General features: G+C 33.8%; 1 protein-coding gene across 2 annotated transcripts in view; it reads left to right on the top strand.

The window, feature by feature from the left end:
• Positions 1-19,256, top strand: part of Uchl3 (ubiquitin C-terminal hydrolase L3) — a 56,863-nt gene that overhangs the window by 5,845 nt on the left and 31,762 nt on the right. For both annotated transcript variants that reach the window (XM_078015784.1, XM_005324803.4), the window contains 4 exons: positions 7,148-7,276; positions 13,087-13,243; positions 13,608-13,693; positions 15,568-15,615. In XM_078015784.1, the coding sequence (XP_077871910.1) occupies positions 7,148-7,276; positions 13,087-13,243; positions 13,608-13,693; positions 15,568-15,615 (420 nt within the window). Of the gene's footprint in view, positions 1-7,147; positions 7,277-13,086; positions 13,244-13,607; positions 13,694-15,567; positions 15,616-19,256 lie in introns of those variants that run through there.

The raw sequence follows: 19,256 nt of genomic DNA, 5'->3' as shown, positions 1-19,256 counted from the left end.
GAGGAGCTTGTTCCTGTTTCAGAGTCTGCACATCCTCATTCTTTTCTTGAATCATTGTAGTCTAGATTGATTCATGGTTGGTTCTTTTCTGACATCTGTGCCTCAACTTTATCTCCTCAGTGATCTTTTCCTGATAACACATTTAAAATATCCCCTTCAAATTTGTACTATCATCCAGTCTTTTTTATTTTCTTCAAAATGCTTTTTATTTTGTGAAATTATCTTGTTTGTTTATATGTTTACTTGTTTATCTTGTTTACCACCAGAATACAGGGTCTTTGAGAGCAGGGACATTTCTGAAGTACCAAGAATAGTGCCTGGTTCATAGGGGGTTCTCAACAGGTAGATCTAATAAAGCTGCTTTCCTGCTCTAGAAAATCTTTCCCAGAATTATCTTTAAAAGTTCTTTTTTTTTTTTTTTTTTTTGTGGGCTGGGGATGTGGCTCAAGTGGTGGTGCGCTCTCCTGACATGCGTGCGGCCCGGGTTCGATCCGCAGCACCACATACAAAGAAAGATGTTGTGTCCGCCTACAACTAAAAGATGAATGTTAAAATTCTCAATCTCTCTCTCTTTCTCTTTCTCTCTCTCTCTCTAAAAAAAAAAAAAAAAAATTTTTTTTTTTTTTGTAATTGTAGATGGACAGAATGCCTTTATTTTATTTGTTTATTTTTATATGGTGCTGAGGACCAAACCCAGTGCCTCATGCATGCTAGGTAAGCACTCTACCACTGAGCTACAGCCCCAGCCTCCCAGAATTATTTTTAATGTATGAATTTTTGGTTGAATATTTTATTTTATTTTATTTTATTTTTTTTTATTTATTTTTTTATTGTTGGTCGTTCAAAACCTTACACAGTTCTTAATACATCATATTTCACAGTTTGATTCAAGCGGGTTATGAACTCCCAACTTTACCCCGTATACAGATTGCTGTATCACATCAGTTACCCTTCCATTGATTGACATATTGCCTTTCTAGTGTCTGATGTATTCTGCTGTCAGTCCTATTCTCTACTATCCCCCCTCCCCTTGGTTGAATATTTTAATGAGCAGCATTCTGTCTCTTAAGGTGGTTTAATTTTTTTATTATAGTAATGAAAATAATATATAATTAGAAGAATTATATATTTTTTTCTTATACTTAAACAAAATCTGCTTTATCATAACTTCCTCTAGTTGATAATCAGTTCTCCCGTTGAAACCATACAGAGTTAATCTAATTGCTCTTCTTTGATATTGCTAAAAATATCTGGGGTTATGGATCACAATAATTTAAGTGATGTCTGAACATGCCTATAATTTTCAACTCTGATGTCTTCCAAAACCTTTTTCCTGGTCACCTTTCTTAGGGCCGCCTTCTCTTGGTCACTGACCTTTATAAAGTATGCCTCCCAGAATTGATATCATAGTTCATGCTGCATCATCTTTGTTCAGTATAGTAGGCTATTATTACATTTCCTTGAATGAAGCTTCTTTTAAAGCAGACTAGCAATGCATCATTCTTGTTGACAATTTGTAGTTAGTCCATTGTAGCAGTAAAGTAAACCTTTTTTCTTAATTCCCTCATAAAATATTTATAGTATTTCCTCATTCTGGGCTTAAATAATTTTCTTTTGTGTGTGTGTGTTTTACTCAGTCCATTAAAATTATTTTTTTGAGGGAAAGTGCTGGCAAGTGATATCAGCCAAATTATATTGTTATATTATATGCATGTACAAATATGCAGAAAACCCTGTTATATGTACAATGATTACATGCCAATAACAAAACGTGTGTGTGTGTCGGGGGGTGCTAGTTTCCAAGCTGCAATTCCTTATTTAACTATTAGTTGTTATTCTTGTTCTACACTCAGCAGTTACTACTAGTATATTCTTACTGGTAGAAATATGAAACAGTTATTATATAAGTATAATTTTTGTCATAATTTAAATCATTAATGAATTAGTAGCAAGGAAGAATCTATGAGTAGACTAATAAAGACCAAAGAAGAGCAGAGGGTGAGTTCTGTGGTAGAAATGTGCTTAGTATGTGGGAGGCCCTGGGTTCAATCTCTAGCACAAAAAAAAAAAAAGAAAAAAAAAAAAACCCTCCCTCCCCAAAAAAGCACACAAATAAAGTGGCTTTTGGATAAATTGGAAAGGAAAGTGAATTTTATTCTTCTACTTTTTAAATTTTAAAAATCAGTTTTTGTTATTTAAATTTCACCCCAAAAATGATGGGGGGGGGTCTAACAATTTTTTGATAGGTTGCATGTAAAAACCTGGAGGAAATTGATAATTCTTGTAGAACTCTTTTTTTTTTTTTAAAGAGAGAGTAAAAGAGAGAGAGAGAGAGGGAGAATTTTTTAATATTTATTTTTTAGTTCTCGGCGGACACAACATCTTTGTTGGTATGTGGTGCTGAGGATCGAACCCCGGGCCGCACGCATGCCAGGTGAGCGCACTACCTCTTGAGCCACATCCCCAGCCCCTCTTATAGAACTCTTAAGAGTTCATTGTGACTAAAGTTAGAAAATAGGGTACTGCAAGAAGGTACTGAGCAACCTAGTGAGACCCTGTCTATAAATAAAATACAAAATAGGGCTGGGGATGTAGCTCAGTGGTCAAGTGTCCCTGAGTTCAATCCCTGGTACCCTTCTCCACAAAATATATAGATGTCCTTCTGTTTATTTTTTTTGCAAACTGGTATTACTTTGTAAATTAAAATAGTTGTTAAAAAAATACGGCTGGGGAATGTAGCTCAGTGGTAGAGCACTTGCTTACAATGCACAAGACCCTGCATTTAATCTCTATACCACAAGGGGAAGAAAAGTGAACTAAAAAAATTCCTCAGTGACACATGTTGTATTTTATTAATTATGTTTCTCAATTGGCTATAATTGTGGAAACATGAAAATTCAGTGAGCTAATCAGTCGAATTTTCTTGTTATTTTATTACCCAGTATTTCAGACAGAAAATCCAGAAGACTAGTGTCATATATAGATATATAACTTACAAATTACATATAATTATTATGAAATAAAAATAGCACATTTTGGGCTGGAGATGTGGCTCAAGCAGTAGCGCGCTCACCTGGCATGCGTGCGGCCCAGGTTCGATCCTCAGCACCACATACAAAAACAAAGATGTGTCCACTGAAAACTAAAAAAAATAAATATTAAAAAAAAAATAGCACATTTTTAAAATATTAGAAAATAAAAAGTTGGGTTCACACCATTTTAGAAAATTTCCTTAACTTTCTTAAATTTTCACATGATAATTTAAAACATAATGTTTCCTTTTAAGTAACACAGGTTTTCAAGGCTGGGACTGTAGCTCAGTGGCAGAGCACTTGGCTAGCATGTGTGAGGAACTGGGTTTGATCTTTCGAACCACATAAAAATAAACAAAGGCAGGCTGATAAAAGTATAACATTTTCATGATTTTTTTTTTTAAATGAGAGGTAAAAGTTGAATACTCTTCTCTACCTTTTCTTTCCAATTCCAGGGACAGTTAGTCTTGATAGTGCTTTTATTTTTTATTCTCATGATGACTTCCAATGTGTCTAACTTAAGGCATTCTGGAGCCTGAGGATGTAACTAATGTACTTAATAGATATTTATTGAATTGAATTTCTTTGATTGGTGATAGAAATAAAAAGTTTTAAAAAAAGTTAAAATTTATGATAAATATGCTAAATAATTATTCATTGTGTCCTCAGTTTGATACTAATCACTCTCACTACAGTTGCTTTCTTTAGATCCTGAATCTTGCATACTTGTTATCTTTGGCTGATATTGAGTAGATTTATAGTGAAGACCCTTTATTGTTCAATAATTGAACCAATTTTTTCCAGGCTACTTTTTCACTAAAATGTTTGTTGTTTTTAATTTGCACCACAGATGTTAAATTATGCTGTCATGTGAACAATATTGTTTTATAACTTTATAATAGTATGACTTTGTGCATACAAAAAAATTAGCAAATAAATTTAAATTCTCTAATCAGAGTTTGTGATATTTTTCTTTAATGGTACCTTTTAGAGCCACTGCTCCTTTGTAGGTAGTATTCAGAGTTGATTAAATGAATGCTAAGTTTTAGATTAAGAGCCAAGTGTGTCTTGTTTACCTCTTTAATTAACATAAAATAAACAAATATATTAAAAATTAGTTATTGGGCTGGGGATGTGGCTCAAGCGGTAGCGCGCTCGCCTGGCATGCGTGCGGCCCGGGTTCGATCCTCAGCACCACATACCAACAAAGATGTTGTGTCTGCCGAGAACTAAAAAAAAAAATAAATATTAAAAATTCTCTCTCTCTCTCTCTCTCCCCCCTCTCTCACTCTCTCTTTAAAAAAAAAAAAAAATTAGTTATTAACATAAGCCTAACTGACACATGTTCATAGATGACTAGCTAGGTTATCTATAATAAAATAGCCATATATACTTTTTAGTTTAGTTCAAGAAATATAGTTTCAGTATCTCTGGTTTGTCCAGGTACATTACTAAGCAATGGGATTAAAAAGAGTTCTTTCCCTTGAGTTTGAAATCAGCTTTTATTCTTTTTGGTTACTAGATAAAGTTGACTATTGAAAAGGACTTTAAGTAGGAAATTTGGAGAAGGGAAAGGAAAATAGTTTGGAGTGTGTTAGTGAACTTTATTAAATCTGAAGACATTAATAGGAATCAGGTGAAGAATGAATATAATATAGGTTATCCATTGATTTCCAGGGCCCAGACTATTGTATGTGACTTGATGCAATTATGAACGTAATAGATGTTGAGCATATTCTGCCAAGAGAGGTTCTTAAATTTTTTTTATTAGAGCATTACAGTTATACATAGTAGTTGAGTTCATTTTGACAAAATCTTATATACATGGAATTTGATTTCAGTCCCTGCTTCCCACCCCTTTCTTTCCTGGCTCCCTCTGCCTAGTCTCCTTTCTCTACTGATCTTCCATTTGCTCCTTTATTTATTTTTAATTGGTATTTTATACATATACATGAAGGTGAAATTTCCTGTGGTATATTTACAGAAGCATATAATGGGATTTTGTTATTCATTCCATATTTCTTCCCCTTTCCCATTCCTCCTCCTCCTTTCTTGATCTCCTCCTTCTCCATTGAGCGCTCTACTGCTGAGCCACAATCCTAGCCCCAAATTCTCTTGCTTTTTTATTGGTTGGCTTGTTTGGTTTTTTTTTGGTGGTAAATTTTTTTAGTTATTCATGTTATTGATGATATCCAATCCCCTACTCCTTTCCTCTTGCCATCTTCTTTCCCTTATTTTGTTCTAGCTGTCACATATGAGAGGGAACATTTGACCCTTGATTTTCTGAGTCTGGCTTATTTCACTTAGCATGATGTTCTCCATCTCTTATTTGCTGACAGATGCCATAATTTCATTATTCTTTTGAGACTGAGTAGAACTCCATTGTGTTTTTATATCACATTTTCTTGATCCATTCATCTATTGATGTGCATCTGGAGTGATCACATAATCTGGCTATTGTGAATTATGCTGCTATAAACATTGAAGTGGCTGTATCACTATAGTATACTGATTTTGGTTCTTTTGAGTTGGACATTTGGGTCATATGATGTTTCCATATCTAGTTTTTGAGGAATCTCCATACTCTTTTTCTAGAGTGGTTATACTCATTTGTAGTCCCACCAGTGATGTATGAGTGTACCTTTCCCCCTACATTCTCATCAGCATTTATTATTATTTGTGTTCTTGATAATTGATATTCTGACTGGAGATGAAATCTTAGTGTAGTTTTGATTTGCATTTCTCTAATTGCTAGAGATGTTGAACATTTTTTTCATATATTTGTTGGCTGTGTTTCTTCTTTGGGAAAATATCTGTTAAATTCTCTTGTTTTTTTTTTAAATATTGTTTTTAGTTGTAGTTGGACAAATCTTTATTTTTATTTATTTATTTTTTAAATATTCATTTTTTAGTTGTAATTGAACACAATATCTTTATTGTATTTATTTTATTTTTATATGGTGCTGAGGATCGAACCCAGGGCCTCGCACATGCTAGACAAGTGATCTACCGCTGAGCCACAATCCTAGCCTCCTTTATTTATTTATTTTTTTTAAAGAGAGAGAGAGAGAGGGAATTTTAATATTTATTTTTTAGTTATCGGCAGACACAACATCTTTGTTTTATATGTGGTGCTGAGGATCGAACCCAGGCCGCACGCATGCCAGGCGAGTGCACTACCGCTTGAGCCAATTCCCCAGCCCTAGCCTCCTTTATTTTGTTTTTATGTGGTGCTGAGGATTGAATTCGGGGTCTCGCACATGCTAGGTAAGCACTCTACTGCTGAGCCACAATCCTAGCTCCAAATTCTCTTGCTTTTTTTGGTGGTAAAGTTTTTGAGTTATTCATATATTCTGGATATCAATCTCTTGTCAGAGGAGCAGTTGGCAAAGATTTTCTCTCATTTTGTAAGTTCTTTCATGCCCAGAGAGATTCTTTAATTGACTACATTGCTTGTTAAGCTTATCTAGAGTTTGGTGTGGTGGTACGTGCTTGTAATCCCAGTGATTTGAGAGGCTGACATAGGATCACAAATTTAAGGTCAGCCTCGGCAAATTATCGAGACCCTGTCTCAAAATAGAAAATAACAAGGGCTCGAGATGTATTCAGTGGTAGAGTGCCCTTGAGTTCAATTCCCGATATTAGGGGGAAAATAATCAGGGATTGAAAATGAGTTTAACATATCAGTCAAGCCAACTTGTACGTATTTGGTTAAGATTTGGCTTATTATATTCAATTTCAAAGTAATAGATTTTGAAAAGAAGTTTGTTTCGTATTCTATGAATTTTAAATGTTTGTTATGTGATAAATAAATTGCTGTCTCATCCCACTCATGGAAAGAATGATTTACTGCTCCCCCCCCACATTTGATATGGTATAATTGATAAGTAGAGACTACATGTATTTATGATGTATACTTGGTATTTTGATATACGCTGCTTTACCACATCCTTATTGGGCATCATTAATATTTGTTTTATGTTCCCTTTTATGTATTTGATATGTAGTATGTACATGTTGATCATTTCACTTACCCATTAATGCTATGCTGTTTTTTTCTTTTACCAGTTAACATTTTAATGCTTGTTTGTTTTTTTGCCCCTTTCTTTTCTTAGTTTCTCAAACAATTAGGTCTACATCCTGACTGGCAGTTTGTCGATGTTTACGGAATGGATCCTGAACTCCTTAGCATGGTACCAAGACCAGTCTGTGCAGTGTTACTTCTCTTCCCTATTACAGAAAAGGTAATTGTTAAGTAACATACTAAGTTTCTGATAAATATAAAGATATAAAGGGTTTTTTATTAATGGATGAAAGTCTTTAAGTGTTGCCCTTCTTGCATACAGTCAATCAATGTAGGCAGTGAAGGAATCCTTTTTTTTTGTTTTCAGTGCTGGAAATCAATTCCAGGGCCTCATGAATGTTAGGAAAACACTGTACTACTGAGCTAAATCCCCAGCCCTTTTTTATTTTTTATTTTTGAGACTGGGTCTTGTTAAGTGCCCAGGTTGGCCTCAAATTTATGGTCCATCTCAGCCTCTCAAGTAGCTGGGATTACAGGTGTATGCCACTGTGTCCAGCTCAATTGTGTTTTGATGTATTATCTAATCACATTTTGATGTATGTACTTTAGAAATTTTAAGTGTTAGAGAAATCTTAAATCTGTGTAAAACAGTATGACAGCAAAATGCATTTTGATTCATTGTACACTTTTTTTTTAGTTGTCTTCAAGTTTTTGATATATAAAATACATGATTTTTTCAGTATATTTTAAAGAAGAAACCTCCTTTGTTTCTTTTTTCTTTGCTTTTTTTGGTGGGGTGCGAGGAACCAGGGATTGAACTCAGGAGCAATTGACCACTGAGTCACATCCACAGCCCTATTTTGTATTTTATTTAGAGACAGGATCTTACTGAGTTGCTTAGTGCCCCGCTTTTTGCTAAGGCTGGCTTTGAACTCACAATCCTCCTGCCTCAGCCTCCTGAGCCGCTGGGATTACAGGATATGCCTGGCTTCCTTTGTTTATTTATTTATTTATTTTTAAGGTGATAGGGGAAATTGATGACATATTCTTTATTTTCAAAATAAACTTTATTTGGCAGGGCATTGCTAAGGTTAAATAGCTTAATCAGCAGACTTAGGATGTGTTGGGGATTATAAACAGATATTCTTAGATCTTTGTATTGAAATTCAAATCTCCATATTGCAGTCTTCCTAGAATGATGTCATGTGTCTATGTAGGTGTGTCTATAGTGGAGTTAAAACTTTAAAGTGCAGTTTAAAACAATTTTTGCGTTTGTATTCTTCTGATATTTATTTTTAAACTTAGAAACAATCAGATGAACTTTGTAGTTATAAAAATATGAAGACATAAATATTTGGGAAAATGTGGAAGAAATGAAATGTTAATGATTTGGCATGTGCATGCTTAAGGAATCTTTTTCTCAGAAACAAATAGATCCAAATCTCACAGAAATTAAGAATTAAACTTTGCTCAATCCTAGAAATTCCTGAATCATTTTCTTTGTGCCATAAACTAATTAGCTTCAGTTTAAGATAAACATTGAATAAATTTTTTTCTGCATAAACATTTTACAAAACAAATTATTTAATAAAAGAAAGGCTATTTGTTCATATTATTATTTGTAATATCTGTAGGAATTTCGAGTAAAGAGTTTCTTAGTAATTATCTAGTGTTAGACCAAACTCTTGACTTTTTAGTTTTAGTCCAATGTGATTTCTTACTTTTCTGATGACTAAAATAAATCAACAGATAAGTATCCCAGGGGCCCAACTGTAAAGAGCAGTAAAAAAATTACAAAAAATATCAGATGCTTGAATCTTAGGCTTCCTTAGTTGGTGTGATATGAGCTCAAAATGAGTTTTGTCTAATTAGAAATGTCTCAGACCAGTGATTTTTTTTTTTTTATTTGTCAATGGACATTTATTTACTTATTTATATATGGTGCTGAGAATTGAACCAAGTGTATCTATCATACATGATAGGTAAGCGCTGTACTACTGAGCCACAACCCTAGCCCCCAGACCAGTGATTTTTATTTGCTACTATTTTGGTAAAAAGTAAACAAAAATTAGAGCTGGGGCTGTAGATCAGTGACAGGCGCTTGCCTAGCATGTGTGAGGCACTGGGTTTGATTCTTAACAACACATAAAAAATAAATAAATAAACTAATTATTTTTTTCTTAAAAGCAAGATTTGATTTCCTTCATTTGGTTGAGTCATCAGTATTAAAAAACTGTATTATCCTTATCAACCCATTTTAGTGGGTTACCAAAACTGCAAAAATTAGTGCCTTATTCTAAAATATGTAAGGAAGTGATTTATATGTGAGTGTACTTTGCTGACATATACTGATATAGAGAATATATGTTGTATTTGCCACTTTTAAAAAAGTCAATTGATTTATTTTAACTAGGCATATATGACAGCAGAAAGCATTTTGATTCATTGTACACAATTGCAGCACATTGTATACAATTGTAGCACCGCACCTTACATGCAGTCATACATGTATCTAGGGTAATAATGTCCTTTGCATTTCCTTTTCTTTCCTGCCCCCCATACTTCCTCCCTTTTGCCCTCCCCCATTATGGATCAGCATCAGCTTATCAGAGAGAACATTGGGCATTTGCCACTTTTGCCACTTTTTTTTTTTTTTGCTTTGTTATTGGGAATTAGAACCAAGAATGCTTTACCACTGAACTACATCTCCAGTCCTTTTTTGTTTTTTATTTTGAGACAGTGTTTTGCCTAATTGCTAAGAGTCTCACTAAATTGGTGAGGCTGGCCTCAAACTTGTAATCCTCCTGCCTCAGCCTCTGGAGTTGCTAGAATTACAGGCCTGAGCCACTGTGCCTAGCTTTGATGCTTCTTAAAATTTTGTAGGGAATAACTAAAACATACTCATAGCAGGGGAATTGTCATGGATATTTCTTGCCCTTTAAATAAAGTCAGTTATGGTGTTTAAATATGTGTGTGTGTGTGTGTGTGTGTGTGTGTGTGTATGTATGTGTATATATATATATACATATCTTTATTTTATTTATTTATTTTTAAGTGGTGCTGAGGATCGAACCCAGTGCCTCACACATGCAAGACGAGTGTACTACCACTGAGCTACAACTCAGCCCTTGAATATGTTCTTTATAATAATGCTTGCCAGGTAGTGAATCATAAAGAAGTCATAAATTTATTTCTCCGTGGTATTTGTGTCTCTTGCCTCTTTCCCCTATGTGTTCTTTTTCCTTTGGTCTATGATAACTTCTTTCTTTCTTTTTTTTTTTTTTTTGTACTTTTTTATTATTTTAGGATTTTTTTCTAAACATTAAATATTTAGAAATTATCAGATCTTATTTTTTTTTGTCAGTAAAGAACATTATTAATCAACAAACTAAACTGTAGGACCGTATAAACATTTTGGTATTAAGACCTTAATATATGGAACCTTTCCACAGTTCTTATCAATTCATTTCCTTTCAGTGAATTAAGGTTTACTTATTCTGAAAATGTAGCTTAAATCTTTTATTTAAAAACACATTCATCAGGGCTGGGGTAGTGGCTCAGTGGTAGCGCACTTGCCTAGCATGTGTGAGGCACTGGGTTTGATTCTCAGCACTGCATATAAATAAATAAAATAAAGGTCTATCAACAATTAAAAAAAATTTAAAAAAATAAAAGCACATTCATGATATTATATATATATGTGTGTGTGTGTATATATATGTGTATATATATATATATATATATATATAGTGTGTGTGTGTGTGTGTGTGTTGCTAGGGATTAAACCCAGGGCCTTGTGTATGCAAGGCAAGCACTTTACTAACTAAGCCATATCCCCAGCCCATGAAATTCATATTTTTAAAGCATACATACATTTGTCTTTAGAACCAGTTTTTATTTTATTTATTTATTTTTAATTTATTTTATTTATTTAGGTGTAGATGGACACAACACAATGCCTTTATTTTTATTTGGTGCTGAGGACTGAACCCGGGTCCCGCCCATACTAGGTGAGCGCTCTACTGCTGAGCCACAATCCCAGCCTCACAGAACCAGTTTTTAATTTATTTTTTAGTTATAGTTGGACACAATACCTTTATTTATTTTTATGTGATGCTGAGGATCGAAACCAGGGCCTTGCATGTGGTAAGCGAGTACTCTACTGCTGAGCCCCAACGCCAGCCCAGAACCAGTTTTTAAATTCTTGGTTTTCTATAGATACCATTTGTGTCCTTTATTACAGGGATCATCAAAATTTTTCTATAAAGGACCAAATAATAATTATTTTGGCTTTGGAAGCTTTAGAATCTCTGTTCTAGCTATTAAACTTTGCCTTGAAAATAGCTACAGAACAGGCAGTGGGCAGATTTAGCATGTTTTATAATTTGCTGACTCCTACCTTATTGAAATCTGAAAATTATAGAAACACAATAAACACAACAATAAAATCATCTTTATATTCTTTGCCTTTTTCTTCTCCTCTCTCATTTTTTCATTCTCTTTTATTATTTTTAAACCCTTTTTTGCAATCAGGAAATTGAGGTTCAGAGACATTAAGTAATTTGCTGAAATTGCATAGGTAAGAATGGCTGAGCCAGGTTTTGGGCCCAGGTACCATAAGCTGTAGAGCCCACAGTTTTGATATTTATCATTATGTGAGATTGCTTTTATAACCAGTTATTGTAGATCTCTGAGAATGTTAATTATGGATAGTGTATGATTGTTCATATAGTATGGTTATCAAAAAGGGAATAGGGTTTTGCTGGTGGTGAACAATAAAAAAAATGTAAAAGTTAGAAAGTGAAAAGTCTTTAAGTAATTTTTTTGGCCTAAAGATAACTTCTTAAGTTTTTTATACCTTTCAGACTTTTTTTTTGTAGTTGTTACCAGGGATTGAACTCAGGAACACTCGACCACTGAGCATATCCCCTGTACTATTTTGTATTTTTATTTAGAGACAGGGTCTCACCTTGCTAAGTTGCTGCGGCAGGCATTGATCCTTTTGCCTCATTCTCCTGAGCTACTGGGATTATAGGCGGGTGCTACCACTCCTGGCCCCTTTCAGACTTTTTAATGCACATATAAAGTAAATATTTTAAAAATATAAATGGAAATCACATTAATATATTGACTGATAACATTATAATTATATATAGACTTTTGATCAGAATATGTAGATCTATAATTTATTCATCTTAAAATGCTTTATAGTATTCTATTAATATATACTATAATATATTAACCAAAGCTAGAATTAGAATTTTTCTACTTTATGTTCCTAAAACTGCGTAACACACACACAATTATATATGTACATACATATAATTGTACAAAAACATCCTAAAGTGATACAACATATATATGTTTCTTATGTAGAACTGGGGATCCAACCTAGGTCCTTGTACATGCTAGGCAAGCATCAAGTATTGAGCTACATTGCCACCCTTAATTGTACATTTGAAAGATTATGTCTTAAACCAAACTTCTATAAAGGAAATTGCTTGTTGGAGAATGTGTATACTTAATCCTCAAGCATGGCTGTACAAATGTCTTCTAATAATGGCATATGAGAATGCCTTTTCCCCTATGTCCTATCATTACTGGATATTACCTGCATATTGTTATTCAATCTTTTGTTAGTCTGGTAGATGATAAATTAATTCTTTTACTTTAAACCTTTTATTTTATTTTACTGTATTTTTTTTTGTTCCAGAGATTGAACCCAGGAATGCTTTACCATGGCACGGGGTCACATCCCAGCCCGTTTTTTTCCCCCCCCAGCCCCTTTTTTATTTGTTATTTGGAGACAGGATCTCGCTAAGTTGCTTAGGGCCTTGTTAAATTGCTGAGACTAGCTTTGAATTTGCAATCCTGCCTCAGCCTCCGAAGTAGCTAGGATTACAGGTGTGCACCACTGTGCTGGCCCTTTTCTTCCTTTAAAATAAGTTTCATCATTTCTATTTTTCCTTTATAGAGTCCTTTTTAATGTGTTCTTTCTTACATGTACACTATTGACCTTTTTTAAAATAGTATGAAGTTTTCAGAACAGAAGAGGAGGAAAAAATAAAATCTCAGGGACAGGATGTTACATCATCAGTATATTTCATGAAGCAAACAATCAGCAATGCCTGTGGAACAATTGGACTGATCCATGCTATTGCGAACAATAAAGACAAGATGCACTTTGGTAAATACTTTTCATTACTGCTGTTTTTCTCCCTTAAGATAGGTTAATTTCATTGAGCAGTAGAGGGTGCTCTAATTCTGTTTTTTCAAACTATAGAATAAAACATTTCCCTTCTCTCTTTTGTAATGGGAATTTATTATAGTGTTAGAAGAAATATTAGTCCTTGCTATTCTTTTATTTCATTAATCGAGGCTTTTAGCAAATGAACATATGACTTAGGCCCTATCATTTATCCCAAGATTCTTATATTCCTAACTTACCAATGAAAGGATTTTCCCTGAATGATAGCAAATTTCTATTATCTTTATTTACCAGTGTCTGTGATATCAAACATTTTCAATTTTATCTTTTTTGATATTCTCAGAATCTGGATCAACCTTGAAAAAATTCTTGGAGGAGTCAGTGTCAATGAGCCCTGAAGAACGAGCCAGATACCTCGAGAACTATGACGTCGGTACCTTCTTTCTGTCTTGATCTTATATATGGGCAAAGTTTTGTGGGATTATAGATTCTGTTGGGGGATTTGTCTTGAAACCACAGTGCTGACAAAGTATGAATTTATCATATCAGTTAAAAAAGTTTTGGTATATTTCAGGTAACTGAAATATCCATAAATATTGATAAATTGCCACTTCTGTGTCTAAAATTCAATAAACAAATAGAGTTTGCAAATTAATAAAGCATTTTAAGATTGAATATTCCTTACCTTTCCATGATTATCATAAATACATGCTTGGCAATATCCTATGTGTCTTTCACTGAGAATTTGGAAGAAGGCTAAACATGAAAGGAAAAAACAGGTTCCATGTTTTGTTTTAGAATAGCCAGGCCATATAATCTAGTTTAAATAACTGTATCATTTCATAGATAGCATTATAATAGTGTTAGAAGAAATATCAGTTCTTGTCATTCTTTTATTTTATCAATGAAGGTTGTAGCAAATGAACAAGTTGGTTCTGGGAGTCAGTCCCCAGGACCAAAAATAAAAAATAAAAATAAATGAACAACATGAAAGTTATCAGTAATCCCTCCAAAGATAGGTACCATTAGTAATTTTTATAGGGAGCATATATGTATATATACAATATTTTTTAAAAAAACTTGAGGGCTGGTTGTGGCTCTGTGGTAGAGTGCTCACCTAGCACGCGTGAGGCCCTGGGTTTGATCCTCAGCACCACATAAAAATAAATGAATGAAATAGAGGTATTGTTTCCAACTACAACTAAAAAATAAATATGTAAAAAAAATTTGATCACACTGTGATATTGTTTTATAACTTGCTTTTTTTAAAAAAAAATATTTATTTATTTATTTATTTTAGTTTTCGGCAGACACAACATCTTTGTATGTGGTGCTGAGGATCGAACCCGGGCCGCATGCATGCCAGGCGAGCGCGCTACCGCTTGAGCCACATCTCCAGCCCTTGCTTTTTTAACTTATTAAAAATATATTACATACCAGTAAATATGTATTTGGCACTATCATTTAATTGTGCATATCTTTTCATTATATAGCTTTTTTTTAAACCAGTTAAATATTCTTAGAAATTTAATAGTTTTCCCCCTCTTTTTCACTATCTAAAAAAATATTGTAAGGTACATCATTATAACTAAATCTTTGCAAACATCCTTAATTATATATTATAATGTATAATGTAAATATATAAATTCCTGCAAGAAAAATTGCTGGAGCATACAGTTTGCATATTTTTAAGGCTTTGATACTTGTTGCCAAATTGCCATTCATAAAGATTGTACTTTCATTTACAGTTTACTATTGTACCCATTTTCTCTGCATCTTTGCTGATCATAGGTATTACAAGAGCATTCTTTGTTTTTTAAAGGTCAGGGAACCAAATTCTCTAGCTTCTGATAAATGCATGCTTTTTACTCCACATTTCTAAATTGTCAACTGAAAAATGCATGTTTAAGCATGCACAGCCAGAGCTGTATGGAACTTGGAGAAATAGATAAGCTTCTTCAGTTTCTCTCTGAGATGCTCACTTTATTCTCTCTCAAGTGAATAAAGTGTTAGGTGTTCCAACAAATAAGTTCAATAAACCCTGCTTACACCAAGGAAATTATACATAATCATCCATTCTGTTTTCTAAGTCTTCAGAGATCTGCGGGTAAAAAGTTCAGCAGTTCATTTCTTTTCTCAGTTATCATTCTGAAATATCTAGTAATAAGCTATTCTTAAATTTCCTCCAATTTTTTGTTTCTTTAAAAGACTTTCAGTGTTAACCTTTAGCTTTGTTATTGTTTTCATTTTAAAAAGTGGATACAGTCATTTGTTTCTATAAATACCTTGTATTTTTATTACAGGCTATTCGAGTTACTCATGAGACCAGTGCCCATGAAGGTCAGACTGAGGTATTTCACATTTTTAAAAAATTTTTTTTGCTCTGTTTAAATTTAATTGTAGTGTTATTGTGCAGTAAGTAATTTTAAAATGTTACTTGATTTTTTTTCCTTTGAGAGAATCTGCTAATGCAAAATCAGTCATATAGTAGTAACACAAGAAATGTTTTGACAAGCTGTTAACATGATACTTCAATATCTGTCTTCTCAGTTCATACAAGCATTTATACAGAATACAGATTGTGTGCTGTTTACTTTGGCTAACGGGTAGTCTGCTTCTTCCTTATCAGATTCCTTTAGCATTCATATATTCTGAAAAAATATATGCACAGTTAGACAGGCCATATGATATTCAACAGTCTATGTCATGGTAGCTTCCATTACAAACCCATTTCCTTCCTTGTCTTTGCTTAGTGAATCTGTTTGGGGGCACCAGGATGGTATTCACCACCTATACACTGTTAGCTAGCTCTACTGAGTTGATTCTCCTTCCCTTTTCTTCCTTCCATTTCTTCTTTTCTACCTTTTTTCTTTCCTTTCCTTCAACCCTCACTCTATCACTCTTGAGGACAGTTTGTCAAAAAATATTTTAGTCAAAATGAATAGAATTTAATTGAAGCCCCTTGGTGTGTTTGCAGTGCAATTAAGTTTTAACATCATAGACTTATAGATTTTTCTTCTTATTCTGTGTGTGACTTGAGACCTTACTTTTGTGTGTACAGGATGGCATTGCCTTTATGCTTTCAAAATACTTGAAAAATTGCCTAATTTAAAAATGCTGATTTTCAAATATGCTGTTTTCAAAACAAATTTTTTTAGATAGTTTGATAATATAACTACAATTATTCTTAGATCAACCTAAATAACTGAATGTTCATGCTAAAACTGCTTAGGAAATGAAATATTAATTCTCTATAATTACATCAATACCTTTATTTCAGCTGCTTTCATACATGTGGATTATTATTTTTACTAAGCTTATAAATGCGCACACATAAGTGGGAGGTTGAAAATTAATGAAATGCCTTGTTTTTTGTATTGCTTTTTATAATTCTGTGCATGTTCGCGTTGCAGATTTATAGTGTTCAAATTAGCAATAAAGAGTCAATGTAAGATTATTGTTAGATATGAAAACAACTGCTTGTAATAAGGCAATTAAGTGCTTTAAATGCATGCTCACCTCAAAAATATTTACTTGTAGTACCTTCTTTTGCTTCCTTTTTGGAGTTTCATCTAAATTATGAGTTTACCTCTTTTTGGATGATGGTCTCTTTCTAGACTTCAACTTCTTCATTCTTTACCATCTTGGATCCCTGTTGGACATCACCTGAGTGACTCACCAATATAACAAGAATGCACTTGTTCTTGTTTGAGTGTAAACTTTTCATTCCTTTATTTTTTCTGTTTGTTAAAATAGTTCCACCATATCTTTTTCCCAGTGTAACTAATCAAATCTAGATATGTTTAACTTCTTATTTGGAGTGTCAGTTTCTTATGCAGATTCTTGGTCTTTATTCTAATTTTCATTTATTTTTGTACAATTCTACTGAATTATCTTTCCTAAAATATAACCTGAATCAATTGTTTTATGTATATTATTGCCCTAAAATGTATTAAGTTGAAAAAAAGAGTTTGACAGTGATTCCTCCAACCTATGTGCCAATTTCAGCCTCTTTAGCCTACCTACATTCAAGGTTCCCCTAATCCTGGTCATTCTGGCTTTTAACAGTGTATCTCTATAAATATTTCTCTGTAGCAATCTCTCATTTTATTCCTTCTAATCCTTACTACTGGCATTTCCCTCATTCTGAAAATATTCCTTCCTTCAATCTCTGTCGTTCCATCTTTTTCAAAAGTGGACTTAAATATGCCCTACTACATGAAGTGCTCCCTGGTTATTAGACCTGTATATATTTTATCCTTTCTGTGAGCTCCTGTGACTTCTCCAACTCTTTCCATTTTAGCTATTTATTTTCATATTCTTTTTCATTTATTTAAGATGTATATTTTAAGCCACTCATAGTGGCATATGCGTGTAATCCCAACAACACGGGAGGCTGAGGCAGGAGGATCACAAGTTTGAGGACAACCTCAGCAACTTGGTGAGACCCTGTTTCAAAATAAGAAATATAAAGCGCTAGGGATGTAGGTCAGTTTCAAAGCACTCCTGGCTTCAATCCCCAGTATCAATACACATGTATATTTTCCCCCTCCATATTTTAAGGTTTAATTATATCTTAAAATTGATGTCATAGTCTACTTGGTGTTATTCCATCTTAGTGGTATATAAAATGATGCCTTTAAAATGGTTAGTTCTTTAATTTGATGAAATATGGTATCATGCTGGACACAGTGGCACACCCCTATAATTCCAACATCTCAGGGGGCTGAGGTAGGTAGATTGCGAGTTCAAAGCCAGCCTTAGCAATGGTGAGGTGCTGAGCAACTTAGTGAGAACCTGTTTCTCAATAAAATACAAAATAGAGCTGGGATGTGGCTTAGTGGTCAAGTGCCCTGAGTTCAATCCCTGGTACACCCCCCCCCCCAAAAAAAAATAGAAAGAAATGTGGTATCATATCTCTTCACTGTGACTCTTAGGCCTAGGATTAGTGTCTGATTCAATTGCATATGCTCCATATCCAACATCATTTCTTGCACATAGGCATTAATACATATTTAACTACCAGGATTAGGTCAGAACCATCTTTGGTTGTATAAGAACCACTAAAAAGGACTGAGGCTGTGGCTCAATGGTAGAGCACTCAGCTAGCATGTGCGAGATCCTGGGTTCAATCCTCAGCCCCACATAAAAATAAATAAAAGTATTGCACCAACTACAGCTAAAAAATAAAAATGAAGTTAAAAAAAGACCACTAAAAAGGTCCAAATCTTACTTTTCTGTAGTTTCCTGAATAAATAGCATATATATTAGCTATTATTTTTCATTCAGTAGGGCACAGTTTACATTTTATTAACAGTTATTTGTTGTGTGGTACTGTTCGTACATTCCATGTGGGACTATAGTAGCCTCTGTAACTGTGTTAATGACTTTCAGTCACTGGGAAAAAAAAACTCACACCAAATATTTTCAAGTCCATTTATCCATGAGCTCAAACCTTCCTACCAGGAACTATTTTTTTATTATTTTATTTCAGGTTTATCTATTATTTGTGGGCTTGAGAGTCTTTGATGTATTATTATCTCCATTGCTCTTTACATTTCAGCATACTGGTTTTTATCAGTTCCTACAAAACAACTAGGTTGGGCTGTGATGGTGGCTCAGGGGAAGAGTGCTTGCCTAGTATGAATGAGGCGGCCTTAGCACCACATAAAAATAAATAAATAAAGGTATTGTGTCTATTACAACTTAAACAAAAAACTTGGGGTTTTCCAATTTATTCGGTGGCCTAAACAATAGAAATTTGTTTTCCCTCACAGTTGTGATGGCTAGCAGGTGCTAGCAAGATTGTCTTCTACTGAGGCATGTTTTCCTGGCTTGTGAACAGATTCCTTCTCACTGCATCCTCATATGGCCTTTTCTCTTTGTGTGTTGGGGGCAGAGAGTCAGATAGACATATGGACAGGGGCTCTGGTGTCTCTTTGTAAAACTCCAGTCCTATTGGATTAGGGTCCCATCCATATGATATAATCCA

Source organism: Ictidomys tridecemlineatus, chromosome 6 (genome assembly GCF_052094955.1).
Source record: "Ictidomys tridecemlineatus isolate mIctTri1 chromosome 6, mIctTri1.hap1, whole genome shotgun sequence".
Classification (NCBI taxonomy): domain Eukaryota; kingdom Metazoa; phylum Chordata; class Mammalia; order Rodentia; family Sciuridae; genus Ictidomys; species Ictidomys tridecemlineatus.
This window is presented reverse-complemented; position numbering and strand designations above follow the sequence as displayed.